At 38.3% G+C, this 13,554-nt stretch overlaps 2 protein-coding genes across 3 annotated transcripts; both read right to left on the minus strand.

Moving 5' to 3' along the window:
• Positions 1–1,335: 1,335 nt before the first annotated feature.
• LOC103443897 (probable arabinosyltransferase ARAD1) lies at positions 1,336–3,891 on the minus strand. The gene is made up of 3 exons (XM_008382797.4): positions 3,125–3,891; positions 2,447–2,700; positions 1,336–2,033 (listed from the first exon to the last, which is right to left on the minus strand). The coding sequence occupies exons 1-3, from the start codon at positions 3,780–3,782 to the stop codon at positions 1,482–1,484; spliced, it is 1,464 nt and encodes a 487-aa protein (XP_008381019.2). The 5' UTR covers positions 3,783–3,891; the 3' UTR covers positions 1,336–1,481.
• A 1,445-nt stretch (positions 3,892–5,336) lies between these two features.
• On the minus strand, positions 5,337–8,930 carry LOC103443899 (uncharacterized). Of its 2 annotated transcripts, none has more exons than XM_008382798.4 (2): positions 8,681–8,930; positions 5,337–5,960 (listed from the first exon to the last, which is right to left on the minus strand). In XM_008382798.4, the coding sequence occupies exons 1-2, from the start codon at positions 8,815–8,817 to the stop codon at positions 5,624–5,626; spliced, it is 474 nt and encodes a 157-aa protein (XP_008381020.1). In that variant the 5' UTR covers positions 8,818–8,930; the 3' UTR covers positions 5,337–5,623. The 2 variants fall into 2 exon arrangements, with proteins under 2 accessions (XP_008381020.1, XP_070678268.1); XM_070822167.1 differs by having other exon boundaries at positions 8,677–8,817.
• Between the last annotated feature and the right edge of the window lie 4,624 nt (positions 8,931–13,554).

Consider the following 13,554-nt stretch of genomic DNA (forward strand, 5'->3'; position numbering starts at 1 on the left):
TCATGTCCAAATAATTGTAAAACTTGTCAGGGATTATTGAGTGAGTTGTATCCTCCTGACAGGAGGAACCCACACACTCAAAAGACACATCGCACGCACACACAACGCACGCACGCAGATAACCTCAGTCTCTCTCTCTCTCGATCCTTCTCGTTCTCTCTTCTCCCTTCTCTTCTTCCACACACACACTCACACAGAGAGCTCCTCAGTCTCTCTCTCTCTCGATCATCCTTCTCGATCTCTCTTCTCCCTTCTCTTCTCCCACACACACACTCACACAGAGAGCTCCACAGGTTGACATCGGATCCAAGTCCAACACACGCACACACAGAGATCGGACTCACAGAGATCTCCGATCTCTCTTCTGCCAAACACACACACGCACACAGAGATCTCTCGATCTCTCTTCTCCATTCTCCGATCTCTCTTCTCCCTTCTCCGATCTCTCTTCTCCCAAACACCCACATACAAAGAAAGATCTCCGATCTCTCTTCTCCCAAACACACACACACACACACAGATCTCTCGATCTCTCTTCTCCCTTCGCCGTTGATCGTGGCTCAGGCGAAGTCAGAGGTGCGCCGCTGAGCAAGGATCGTTCGTCTTCGTCTTCGTCAGGTGAGATTCCATGAAACCCTAAACCCTAAACCGACTTCACCCTGCCTTGAATCGTTTATGCATGCGTGAAATCTGATGTATATATGTGAAATTGATGTTAAGATTCGTGTTTTTGCAAGGTTTTTGGGACGAAACCGGCCCGGGAATCGCCCCACCGTCTCCGGCGTTCTTCTCCGACGTCGCCTAGGATTCCGATTCCACCGTCCATGGATATTTTGCCGATATTTCCAAAATATCGCGATATTATCGATAATATCGCGATATTTGGCCGAAAAGCCTTCGGATACCACTTTTAATATCGCCATCCCGAAAAACCGATAATATCGGCGATATTTTGCCGATATTATCGGCATTTTCTTCCATGCACTGGAATGATTTTGGGCAGCATTTCGGGTGACAGAGACTTTCAATGGCGGCCGGAACAAACCACGCCTACCCTCCGATCAAAGGTTGAGACGGGCTGATCACTTCCATGCATCGCTTTCAGTAATCGCGTTTCTAGCGTTTGCAGCTTCGCATTATGATGTTGCGGGTTGTTATTATCCGGCAACGCCTAGGAGGGTGACCAACACTCTTCCTCTTGTGGTAGGGTTTGTAGTTAGTGTTTTGTTTGTGCCCTTTCCTTCTAAGAGAAGGGGAATTGGCTACCTTTCTTGATGCTGAGGGATACTTTTTTAGTCTCTAGATGTTGATAAACTTTATAAAAGTAAAGGACGCTTAACAGGGAACGAAAGGAATATAATTTGTGTGTGAATAAATTTGTAACCAATTACCGTTCTCACAAAGAATAAAAAGAAAAAATTATGACAGAGGCTATTGCACAACAAGAGATACAATTATGTATAAGTATAGGCCTGTAAAAGTCACGTACAGTGGCAACGGCGTGGAACTGAAACACCGGGAGGTTTTCTCCTTTCACGAACGATTGATTCCTTGATCATTGGCAACTTTTGATGAACCATCTTCCACATGTGGTTCACTGCACCGTCGGGAGGAATTGGCCCGATGCCACCAGGATGACCATTGTCATACTCAAACATGGGCTGAAACTGTGCCATTGTTCGACGAAATCTATCCCTCTGCTCTCTAGTAAAGGTCCTAAGATGGCTCACAATCCAGTTCGGTTTCAACGCATCATCGACTGCCACAAAAACAGAAAACTCTGAATAATCTACCATCCCTTCGAAAGGAAGTTCTATGTTGTCACTGACAATAACGGGTATACAGAGACTTTGCATTGCATCGAACAGCCGACATGAAGTGGGAGTGTCCCCAGCTGGATGCAAGCAAAACTCTGAAGTTCTCATCCCTTTTATGGACTGTTCCCTCCCAGTGGCGTTAGGGAAGCCTTCTTCCATGATAACATCTGGCTCATTAACCAACAAGTCCCACAATGTTTCTCGAACTAAGCCTCCCTGTTATCAGAAAACTCAGTTATGTTACTAAAATAATTACACAACATAGACAAGTTAGCTTTATGCCAACCTAGATTAGGTCACAAACATAGTATCCTATATCACATAAAGCATTATAATGATTGTTAAACTTTACGACAACCCAGCGATGAATGACATGAGATGTACGCAATGCATTAGGACATAAAAAGAGTGTATCTGGTGGCACTTCAAGAGTTTGCCACATAACAATATAAACAAACTATTTTAAGACTAATTGCAGTTTCAACAATGTCAGTTCAGTGATGAAACCGGAGAAGAAAGTGCAATTTACAAAGTGATGAGTTACAAGCAGTCAAAAAAGAAAGGCAATGAAAATCATGTCATATGTCAGATACAATGGGAGAAGTAAGATTCAAATCTAGCATACTAACCCGGTGCCTATGTTTAGCTCCTTTAAAGTAAAGTAGCGTTTGACGCTTCTTATTTTCTGTCAGTTGCAATCGGGGAAGTAGATGGGTGTAGGGCACAATGACATCTTTGAGTAGTGACACTTGTGTGTGCTGAATCACATCTGATGAGTTACCGTTTGATGACCTGGATTCGAGTGTGTACCACCCTCCAAAATCTACAACGAGAAGGACCGCCGGGGCTATCTCTGCTCGAACGTGCCACATTGCCACTGGGTCTGCCAAAAATGCTTCAAGTTTTAACACAACCTACAAACCCAGAGACTAAATCATAAGCTGCTATAGCATATACTACATTTACATTGTTCTCTAACATTTTAATGGTGCTCCCAGTTACCTCCAATTGATCAAATGGTATCCAAGAAAATAAAACTTTGAAAATCGCAACGTCTTGATAAAAGGACCAAACTTTCTAAATTCCAAGGATCAAATGGAGAATGGAGATGGATTCATTGCAAATACTAGAACACATTTAAATCTACAGACCCACATAAATAATCACAGAAATCACACCAAAATCACCACCTAATCATCAAAACCAGTGAACAATCCCATCAATTACTCAATGGCCATTAGCACAAATCGAATTTAAATAATAGCAATTAAATCCCAACGAAAAAATTAAATAAAAAGCCAACGTACCAGTAAGCACAAACACATGGTCTCTTCCACCTGACCTTTTCCAAGCCTCAGTGTTCTTCACAAAGTCCACCACTTGCCTCTGCCTCTCATAGTCCTCATTCCCAGCCTTCTTCCTAAACACCCCTTTAGCCGTAGCCAGCTGCAATTCTGCGCTCAAGGTCGCGAAAAAGGGGACGAAAACAACGTCGGCTTCGTCGGCATCGAAAACCCGGGAGGCAAACGACCCAGTTCTGTGCTCCGGAGGGGTCATCAGGTCCCCCAAAATCCAGTACTCGGCGCTGTACTGTTTAATCAATGGATTATCTGGATAGGGTGGAAATTCAAGGTTTTTGGGCAAATGGGAGTCTGGGATTTGGTGGTCGGTGTCCGTTTGGAGGCGGGAATCGGGGCCGGAAGCCCAGTACTTTTCGAGGAGGCCATAGTTGAGGGATCTGGGGAGGTCTGCTAGGTAGACTTTGAGGGAATTTTGGGGAGAGAGAGGGGCGTTTAGGGAAATGAAAGATGAGGAAGAAGGAGAAGGAGAGGAAGAAGGAGAAGGATTGGAGAGGAAGAAGAGAGAAAGAGAGAGAGCGCAGAGGAGAGTGAATGCGAAGAAGAGAGTGGGAACAGAGCAAACGGATGAAGAAGGTGTCGTTGTGGCGGTGCCCTTCACTGCCATGCCTTTTGCTTTCCTTCTCTATCTTTGCTTTGGTCGCATAAGGAAAATCGATGAAAATGAAACCCGTACTTAGACACACAGGCATTGATCAACTAATTAAATTCATTGCAAAGACTTAAATTATAATTTAATTTTTTATGTTGTTTATTGGATTCAGCATCTAAAATCTCTCAACTTTTTAGTGTCATTTTAAATTGGTTTCAATCATTTTAACAAACGATATTATCTACCTTAAAGAGATGGAAGAGTTAGCTAAACCTAACAATATACTATCAATAATATGGTTCAAATTTGTCTTTGACGACTACTGATATTCCTCTTCACTTATAAATAAGAGGTATTAGGTTCGATTCTCGTTAAAGGTGAATTTGAACCACATTATTACTAGCTCATTGTGAGGCTAAGCCTACCCCCTCCCCTTAGTGTAGATAATATCATTTGCCGTTTGTTCAACAATAAAAAAATTCGTTTTTGATGAAAATCAAATATAAAACCTCTCACTTACAGATGAAGAAGAATACATAACATTAAGTGGCTTGTTTATTAATACTTAAAAGTCCTAGTTTTGTAGAGTTTGGTGAATAATAGGTATAAATTAAGCGCGTTATGGGGACATGTCCACCGAGGCACATCAACATGAAGCAAGAGCCCATAATTGCATGTCTTGGAGGATCCCAGGTCTATTATATCATATTATTATTTTATGACTTGTTTGATCATAATTTCGTTTGTAGCTAATAATTTTCAGTTTTTGAATTAGATATAGAAGAAAAAAATTAAGGGAGAAACGAGGAATGCTACAGAGGGGTGGAATGCTGTTGAAGAAATGCACAGAGAAAATATAAAAACAAGAAAGATTTTAGGGGTGGGCTTGGGTCGAGCCGGGTCCATTTTTGGTGGATCCGGACTTGCCTTGTTTTTTTGTAAATGAGTTCAAGTTGGTATGAATTATGCATTTTTATTAGTGGAATCGACTAATTTAGATCTGTTTGATACGATCTAGTTCTTACGGGTCAAACAGATATGTTTTCAATCATGTCGTATAACAAAACAACAATATAAAACGATCTCTATGTGTTCTATACAAAAGAATTATGTCTAACAAAGCCAATACAACAATCGTTGTTTTATTCCTTTGTAGGGTTAGATAGATGTGAAATTATGAATATGTGCTTCATTGTAGACCACCAACCCTTGATGGTCTAGGCCAGATCACCCACACATAAAAAATGTCGATTCAATTTTGGACTTGTTTTTACACAAGCAGGGTCCAAGTTGGATCATTTTAAAAATTAAAAGTAGGAATCCAATAGTTTTACATGAGGTCAAGTAATACGATTTGGATATGTATTTTGCCTTCATGCATTTTCCTTCATTTCTTTCCTTCTCTCCCATTGCCCTTCATCATCACTCCTTTTCCCCAAATACTAATCTTACTTCTCAAGCACAAAAATTAAAATCTAAAAACAAGAAATCTAAAGTATAAGATAATCCGGACATGTGGGTACTTTGCATTCTTTCGGGTCTCTTTTGAAGTATTGTCCAAAACAGAAATCTCTCAAATCATGTGGTTTTCATCACCAACATTTCAATTTCGGAAACACATCAATTGTTAGTATGTTTGATTAGAGTTTCATAATTAAATGGTTTTCGATACGACTGATCTGCCAAGGACATTATAAACAAACGCGACGATTTTCGATGGTTACAAATGGACAAACTTTCCCAGAGGGAAAAGTGTGTTCAATGTAGCCATATCTAACAAAAATAGACTGCAAGATTGTCTCCTACAACTATACCATGGAAAGAGACTTCTTTTCTCCAGTCAAACTGGAAAACTCTTAACGCCCCATCACAACCTCGTCAAAGTTCCAGTCCCTCACGATATCCCTTCTCACAGCCCGGCTTCGAACTAGCCTTGGGGTACCTGGTATGGAACCGCTGTTTGAAAGAGTTGGTTGCGGGGTTACTTTGGATGATGCAATGTTGGAATGTCTTGGCAATGGAAGAGATGGCCTCCGTGTTAAGCAGTTGGCAATAGCAGAACATCTTCCATCATTTTCTGTGCTCGATACAGAGTAACTCCTAAAAGAGTGTGACGGACTTTCTACACTGCACACAAGGCATGCCAAACTCATATTTAGACTTGCAACCTGCCACCGATTGCAGAGTTCAAATCTGCAATTTACATCAAGATAGAACCATAAAGTTAGCACATTCCATTTAGATGATAGATTAATAAATAGCACACAATTAAAAGAGAAGAATACAGATGGAAGCAAAAAATGAAGAATTTTTTTTTTAAAAGATGTAAACTGTTTTTACAACTACTAGACTATTCGTAGTCATAGAGAACAAGTAAATTCTGTATCCAAGGAATGCAAAAGACAAGGTAACCGAAGCATTAGAAACTGGGGACTGCACATTATGCCAAGTTGTATAAGAGATCAAAGCTGTATTCTTGAGCTTTTGAAGGGTGAGTATTGTTCTCATGTTGTAAAGATTATGATAAGGACATGCAATCACAAAGTAACAAATAAGCAACGTAGAATAGAGTGCCAAAACTACGCATTGATTCAGCACAATGCTTCTTTATGTGAGTGAGCAACAACACAGAAACAACAACAAAGCCTTATCCCACTAAGTGGGGCGGCTATATGAATCCTAGAACGTCAATGCGCTTGGTTTTGTGCTATGTCTTCCGTTTTATCCAAGTAGTCCAAGTCTTTTCTTAGAGTCTCTTTCCAAGTCTTCCTAGGTCTTCCTCTACCCCTTTGGCCTTGAGCCTCTGTCTCGTAATCACATCTTCTAACCGGAGCGTCTGTAGGTCTTCGTTTCACATGTCCAAACCATCTTAACCGATTTTCTCTCATCTTATGTGTGTGAGCACTCGCAACAAAATTAAGTTAGAACTATTACTATGAAGGTTTGGTCAAATACATATGTAAGTTCACTCGGTAACTACAAATACATAATCCATAATGTTGCCAGACCTCACCTAAGGGTTAATCAAGTTAAGTTTCAACAGTCATACGCCTTGCACTTTGATTTCTCTTTCAAAACATTAGTTTAGAATCTAAAGGCCAAGCTTGTTATATGAACTCAGTTATGAACATTGAATGTGTGTAAATGACCATGTATGATATTTGTTCATTTCTTAAAATCTCGTACTTATTTGGATCATCTGGTAGCTACACTACACCTTTATTACAGTCATGTCTTAGTTGCATGAATATGCATGCATGAAGTAAAGGGTCCAGGTACTGCAGGTCCAAAGGAGGCCCATTCCTTTCAATTTATCACAAAGGAAAAATATACAAATGAAAAGCATCATCATCCTTTGATGCATCTACAAGGAATAAACTAAATGAAATAGGGAAATCTTAATATAACACTCAGAGAAGCACGTGAATATTTGAAGGACCACGAAACAGTAAAAGTAGAAAATGGTAGCTGGCTAAATGAAACACTAAGAGAAAATAATAACTGTCCTTCACAACAAGTCAGTATGGTTCAGTTCATAGCTCCTATACCATTGACTCTAATCTTGATGATAACTTAATAGAATTACATTGTTTTTGTTCCTGCTCTAGACAAGCACTTGGAATATTATTATTCAATGCAGTACATAACCAGTTCTTATCTTCTAGTAGTGCTTTTTGATACAACGATAAGCCACACAAAGGGCCAAGGTATCGAACTCATCATTTGCAGCAATGCTAACTGTTGAGCATGAGGTTATCGCTTTAGCTTAAATGTCACATGAAGGAACTCAATTAATAGTGTTGACAACTGTGAGATTAAAAAGATGCAGGACAACATAAGGTCGGTGTGGCCTATGATTGCCATGAGCTTAGGATGATAGAACTTTAAGTCATAAGGCATTCTTAAGGAAACTGATATTTAATGATCTATATATTACTTTTTGGTCACAAGCAGCAATCAAACACAAAACACACTGTATCTACATCTACACACACACCCCACCCCTCTCCGGTGAAAATTGTGCAATTAAAGTATACGATCCTTGATTTCCATTGCCTTGTCATTTTAAAACCAAAACCGTAGAAAAAATTGGTCAAACGATATTAAAACCAACACATATGCTATATGGCAAATATTGTGTCTAGGCAGTTAGAAAATAAAACATCATAAAGCAAGGGTGTTGTTATTGGCACTCCAAAAATCTCATTGTGCTCTCCAAACGTTCTCTATTTCTTATTTAGAAAGAAAAATACACTAATGAGGAGTGCCCAATGAAATTTTTGGAGTGCCAACAACAATACCCTAAAAAAAATGTGCCAGAAGTAGGATGTTTATATGGACGTGTCTGGGGGCAGAGAAACAATTTGGATGATCTCAAAAAGGTCGTAAAAGGCTCCCGCTTTACGCAGGACTGGGAGAGGTGAATGTCGGCTAGCCTTACCCCCATTTATGGAGAGGCTGCTCCCAAGTCTCGAACCCGAGACCTACCGCTCATGGGCGAAGGCACTTGCCATCGCACCAAGTTGAACACAAAATGAGAAAGAACTTTTTTTTTAAGAAACTGAATCAAGTTCTAAATTCGAAAACTGGGAATTGAAAATCCAGCCCCACAATCCTCCTAGCAGCAACAATTTGTTACCCCCCAGATCTTATGTTGCTAACCAGAGAACAATCAAAGAAAACCCTTATCTGATTATTCCACAGGCAATTGAATAAACATGAATTCCAAGATATTTGGGAGTTAGAGAAATTCAATTGATAAACACCCAGAACACAGTAAACCAAAATTGAAATAGACAAACGCAGGAAAAGATCAACATATGCAAATAAAATAAAAACGCTTTTGTAAGATGTAATCAAACAAAATAAATGGAAGTAAAAGAAAGGATCTGAGATCTGAGAGACATACCGACCTTCTGTGTTCTGAGTTTGATGCGCAACGCTTGTTAAGGCGGTGGTGGCTGGTGGCGTTGATTCTTTCAGCGAGAGAGAGAGCGGAGGAGAGTGTTATATTTATGGGCGGTAATTGGTAAAGGCCAGAGAGGATCATAATATTCTACGATTCTGGGAAATTTGTGCGACTTCTTTGGGATGTAGTCCGCGTAGTGGTGGCCCACACGGAATCTATCTCTACACAGGTGGGCTTGTACTGAATTATGTACAACTCCATATCCAATACGTTCCCTTTTGATTTTTGAATAAGAACCAGTCAAAAGATGAGTTCAAATCTTCTGCACTTAAAACGGGTTGTGATCTCTTTGTAGCCTCTTTAATTTCGTGAGGATAACACTTAGTACTTACTATTGAATACATTATAAACTCATTTTTGACACATGTCCATTCATAAAAAACGAAGTACCTAAGAGTATATGTAATACTCACTATTAAATACATTATAAACTCATTTTTGACACATGTCCATTCATAACAAACGAAGTACCTAAGTGTATGAAATATTCACTATTAAGTAGCTAAGTATTATCTATTTCGTGACACCTGTAGATTCATTAACTTTTGCTTTAACAATGTCACTATCTCTAAATAAAAAATAAAACTCTACGAAGAAAAACCATGAAAACGAATTTGAAGTACATTATTGGTATTCCTCTTCCCTTGTAAATGAAAAGTTTTAGATTCGATTCTCACCAAAAGAGAATTTGAACCACGATATTGCTAGCTCTTTGTGAGGCTAAACCACTCCTTCCTCTTAATGTAGATTATATCGTTTGTTCAAATAAAATAAAATATAAAGCTACCCCCACCTGCCCATCCACTCAATACCGACCACCACCGTTGCACCTCATCACCATCACTACCCCTCTCATCTTCCTCGTCATCTCTCTCCTTCTCCCTTATGATTATTTCTTAGAAAAGTCCACATACTTTGCAAAATTTTTCCTATTCCCACCTCCTATAACTTTCTACGTAAACCATGAATTTGGTATTTCCCCTCACTCCTCAAGCTTTTCTATTCTTTTCCATTTAGGTAAGCAATGCTTTATGGCACGAAATGTTGGACGATGCAGAATCAACACGCACACAAAATGAGTGAAACAGAGATGAGACTGCTTCATTGAATATGGGGGCACACGAGAAAAGATAAGATTAGTAACGAGGGTGAATTAGGAGTAGCCAAAATTGAAGATAAGATGAAAGAAAATCGGTTAAAGGGGTTTGGACATGTGAAATAAAGACATACAGACGCTCTGGTTAGAAGATGTGATTATGAGACAGAAGTTCTGGGCCAAAGGGATAGAGGAAGACATAGAAATACTTGGAAATAGACTATAAGAAAAGACTTTGACTATTTGGATCTAACAGAAGACATATCACAAAACCGAATGTGGTATCGTTCTATAATTCATATAGCCGACCTTACTTAGTAGGATAAGATTTTGTTGTTGTTATTGAGAATGGTGGACCAATGGTGATGTGCCCAATATCAGCAAAGCTATGGAGGGTAATGAAAGGACTGCTCGGTGCGTGACTATGAATTTGAGGAAAGGGTAATGCTAGGAAGACAAAATTTATAAACAAAATGATATGTCACTAATAGGAATGAGCATGTTTATCAATGTTTAGGTAATAATCCAATCATCAACTTTCATGTAATTAGTTTATCGAATTTTGTCTACAAATTTAGTTTCTCTAGCATTACCCTTAAAGAAATTTAACATTAAAGAAATGATATTGTTAAGTTGGACTAAGTGAGTGACAAATGTCATGAAATTGGAGATCACAAACTGTTCGAGTGGAGAAAATTTGAACTCCTAACTAGCTAGCTTTTGTTTAATGCATACAGTTCCAACGTATGCTACTGGTCATCGTTCCAAACAAAACGGGTCAGCCGTAGGTAGTAAATAATATGATGAGTAGTAGATGATATAGTTAGACTTGACAGTTTCTTACACGACACGAAAATGACACAAAAATAACGGATTTTGGGTCAACACGATAATTAATCGGGTCATTATCGGGTGACTCGTTAATAATGGGTTCTTAATGGGTATACACGCGGGTAACACGTGGGTAACCCGTTTCGACCCGTTAAAAAAAAAAATTATAATTTTAAAGTTTAATTACTAAAAAAAATTATTATAAAATACGATAGCCATATTGTATATATTGGTATATTCTATATTAAATATATATTTTTGTATTAATATTCTATATAAGTTAAAAAAAATTAAGTTTTATTCGTTTATTTATTTTTATTATGAGAGTTTCTTATTATCATTAATAGGATAAATTTTACTTAATATGTTGTTGTCCAAAATTAAAATCAATTAGTATAGTATTAGTATAGGCAATAAGATATCCCTACAAGTATGAAAAATGTGAAAGAATATATAAATACTCGTGATTCATCATTCCTCCACGAGTAGATAATGGTTACACTTACATTATTGTTTAGATTTTTAAAACCCTCCAAACCGTCATGAATAGTGTTTTTTATTTGAGTGTAAAAGTAATAAAATTAATAATAATTATTGTAGAAGTGTAAGAAATGTAAACAAAAATATATATATACAATCACTCATAGTGACAAGCTTTACAACTTTGTGAAGGGGTCAGCTTCGAAATCTGACACTATAATCCATAAACCTTAAATTTGTATTTAACTGTTGATTGTCATTTAGACTTTATTCTTTATAAGGAAAACTAATGAAAAATGCTTGAAAACTTTGAGTTTTAATGATAAGGACAAAATAAAGGATAAAGTGAATAGTAGCAGGTTTGACTTTTTAGTGTAAAAATGTGGTTTTTCGTTAAAGTGAACAGTACCGTGGACTTTTCGTTAAAACTCCCTCTTTATATTGAATTTCATTTTTAAAATTTTCCTTTTTGAAAACATGATATTCTGGGGGATGTAGGAAGATGAACAGTTCGGATCTTTGATATCACATCTCGATATTTACAGTTAATTGAAATATGAGTTGATGTTATATAGTTTGTAGAGACTTTATAAACACTAAGCAGGTAAAACTCTGAACATAATATTAACGATCCGAACTGTTCATTTTCCTATATCCTCTAATAGATCATGTTTTCAAAAAAGAAAATTTGAAAAAAAAAAAAAATTGGTGACCCATCTTCTGCTATTTTCAGGAAGGCTTTAAATAGTAGTACTATAGTTTACAGTGGTAAAAAGTTTACTTCTTTCTTCTGTTCAGATTATACAATTGGTAAGAATCACAAATTGCCTTTCACTGCGAGTCTCAGTTATGTCGCTGTGCCATTAGAACTTGTTCATTATGATGTTTGGGGACCTGTCCCTACTTTGTCTGTAGGTGATTATAAGTACTACGTGTTGTTTGTTGATGAATTCACAAAGTACAATTGGTTGTTTCCATTAAAGCTCAAGTCTGAAGTGTATTCAGTCTTTGTCAATTTCAAGACTTATGTAGAAAACTTGGTTGGTAATAAAATCAAAGTTCTTCGATCAGATTCTGGGGGTGAGTTCACAAGTTCCTGTTTTAATTCTTTTCTCTTGCAACATGGCATTTTGCATCAATATTCTTGTCCTCATACACCAGAATAGAACGGTTGTGTTGAACGAAAACATAAGGATCTTACAGAAACGGCTCGGACTTTCTTTACTGCATCAAAGGTTCCTCATCAGTTTTGGGTTGAGGCGTTTTCTACTGCCGTGTATCTGATCAACGGGCTTCCCATCTTTGGCCTTGATAAATCTCCATGGGAATTACTTTTCCATCAGCCTTCGGATTATTCAAAGCTCAAGGTTTTTGGGTGTGGCTGCTATCCATGGCTTAAACCATATTCTACTTCCAAGTTTGATGGGAATAATATTCACTATGTTTTTCTAGGTTACAATTTGCAACACAAGGGCTATCTTTGCTTAGACCCTCTTACATCCAAGCTTTACATATCTCACCATGTACTTTTTAATGAATCCATTTTTCCTTATCATACACCACATGAGTTCATTGTGCCCACTTCTCAGATGCACCATAGTCAACCTTCACCATATCCAACCTTCACTCTTCCTTTTACTCTTCCTTATACTTCTTCACCCTTCGCCTCATCACCCCCTATACTTTCTTCCTCTTCCTCTATTTCTTCCTCATCCATTCCCACAGTGCAAGATTCTCCACTCCTACCTATATCCTCTCACCCAGTGTCACATTCTCCAACAGTGCAAGATTCTCCAGTACCACCTCCACCTCCCCCTTCCACCAATACTCATTCCATGATTACTCGGTCCAAAGCTGGGATTTTTAAACCCAAAGCATTGGTTGCTACTAAACACCCTATTGATTCATTGAATTTTGTTCCTACAACCTTTCTAAAAGCCTCTAAGCATGCTTACTGGATGAAAGCAATGGCTGAGGAGTTTCAAGCACTGCAATCTACCGGAACCTGGTCTCTTGTTCCTACTACACCACATCAAAATCTTGTAGGTTGTAAATGGGTATTTCGTATCAAAAGGAAACCTGATGGTAGTGTGGACAGATACAAAGCCCGTTTAGTAGCAAAAGGATTTCATCAACAAGAAGGTATTGACGTTCATGAGACTTTTAGCCTGGTTGCCAAACCTGTCACCATCAGAATTCTCTTGACATTAGCAGTGCAATTTGATTGGTTTTTAAACCAATTAGACATAAGTAATGCATTCTTACATGGCACACTTAAGGATGAGGTTTTTATGCAACAACCCCCCGGGTTTATTGATCCATCAAAGCCCTCTCATGTATGCAAGCTTGCCAAGTCCTTGTATGGCCTCAAGCAAGCCCCACGAGCATAGTATGACAAATTGTTTCAAACC

Source organism: Malus domestica, chromosome 05 (assembly GCF_042453785.1).
Source record: "Malus domestica chromosome 05, GDT2T_hap1".
In the NCBI taxonomy this organism is placed as follows: domain Eukaryota; kingdom Viridiplantae; phylum Streptophyta; class Magnoliopsida; order Rosales; family Rosaceae; genus Malus; species Malus domestica.

Coding starts and splice junctions, on each gene's coding strand:
- LOC103443897 (XM_008382797.4), bottom strand. CDS start 3,782: ATGGCAGTGAAGGGCACCGCCACAACGACACCTTCTTCATCCGTTTGC. Junction 2,701..3,124: donor CCATGTGTTTGTGCTTACTG/GTACGTTGGCTT, acceptor CATTTTTGGCAG/ACCCAGTGGCAATGTGGCAC. Junction 2,034..2,446: donor GAGCTAAACATAGGCACCGG/GTTAGTATGCTA, acceptor TTCTGATAACAG/GGAGGCTTAGTTCGAGAAAC.
- LOC103443899 (XM_008382798.4), bottom strand. CDS start 8,817: ATGATCCTCTCTGGCCTTTACCAATTACCGCCCATAAATATAACACTC. Junction 5,961..8,680: donor TCAAACTCAGAACACAGAAG/GTCGGTATGTCT, acceptor TGTAAATTGCAG/ATTTGAACTCTGCAATCGGT.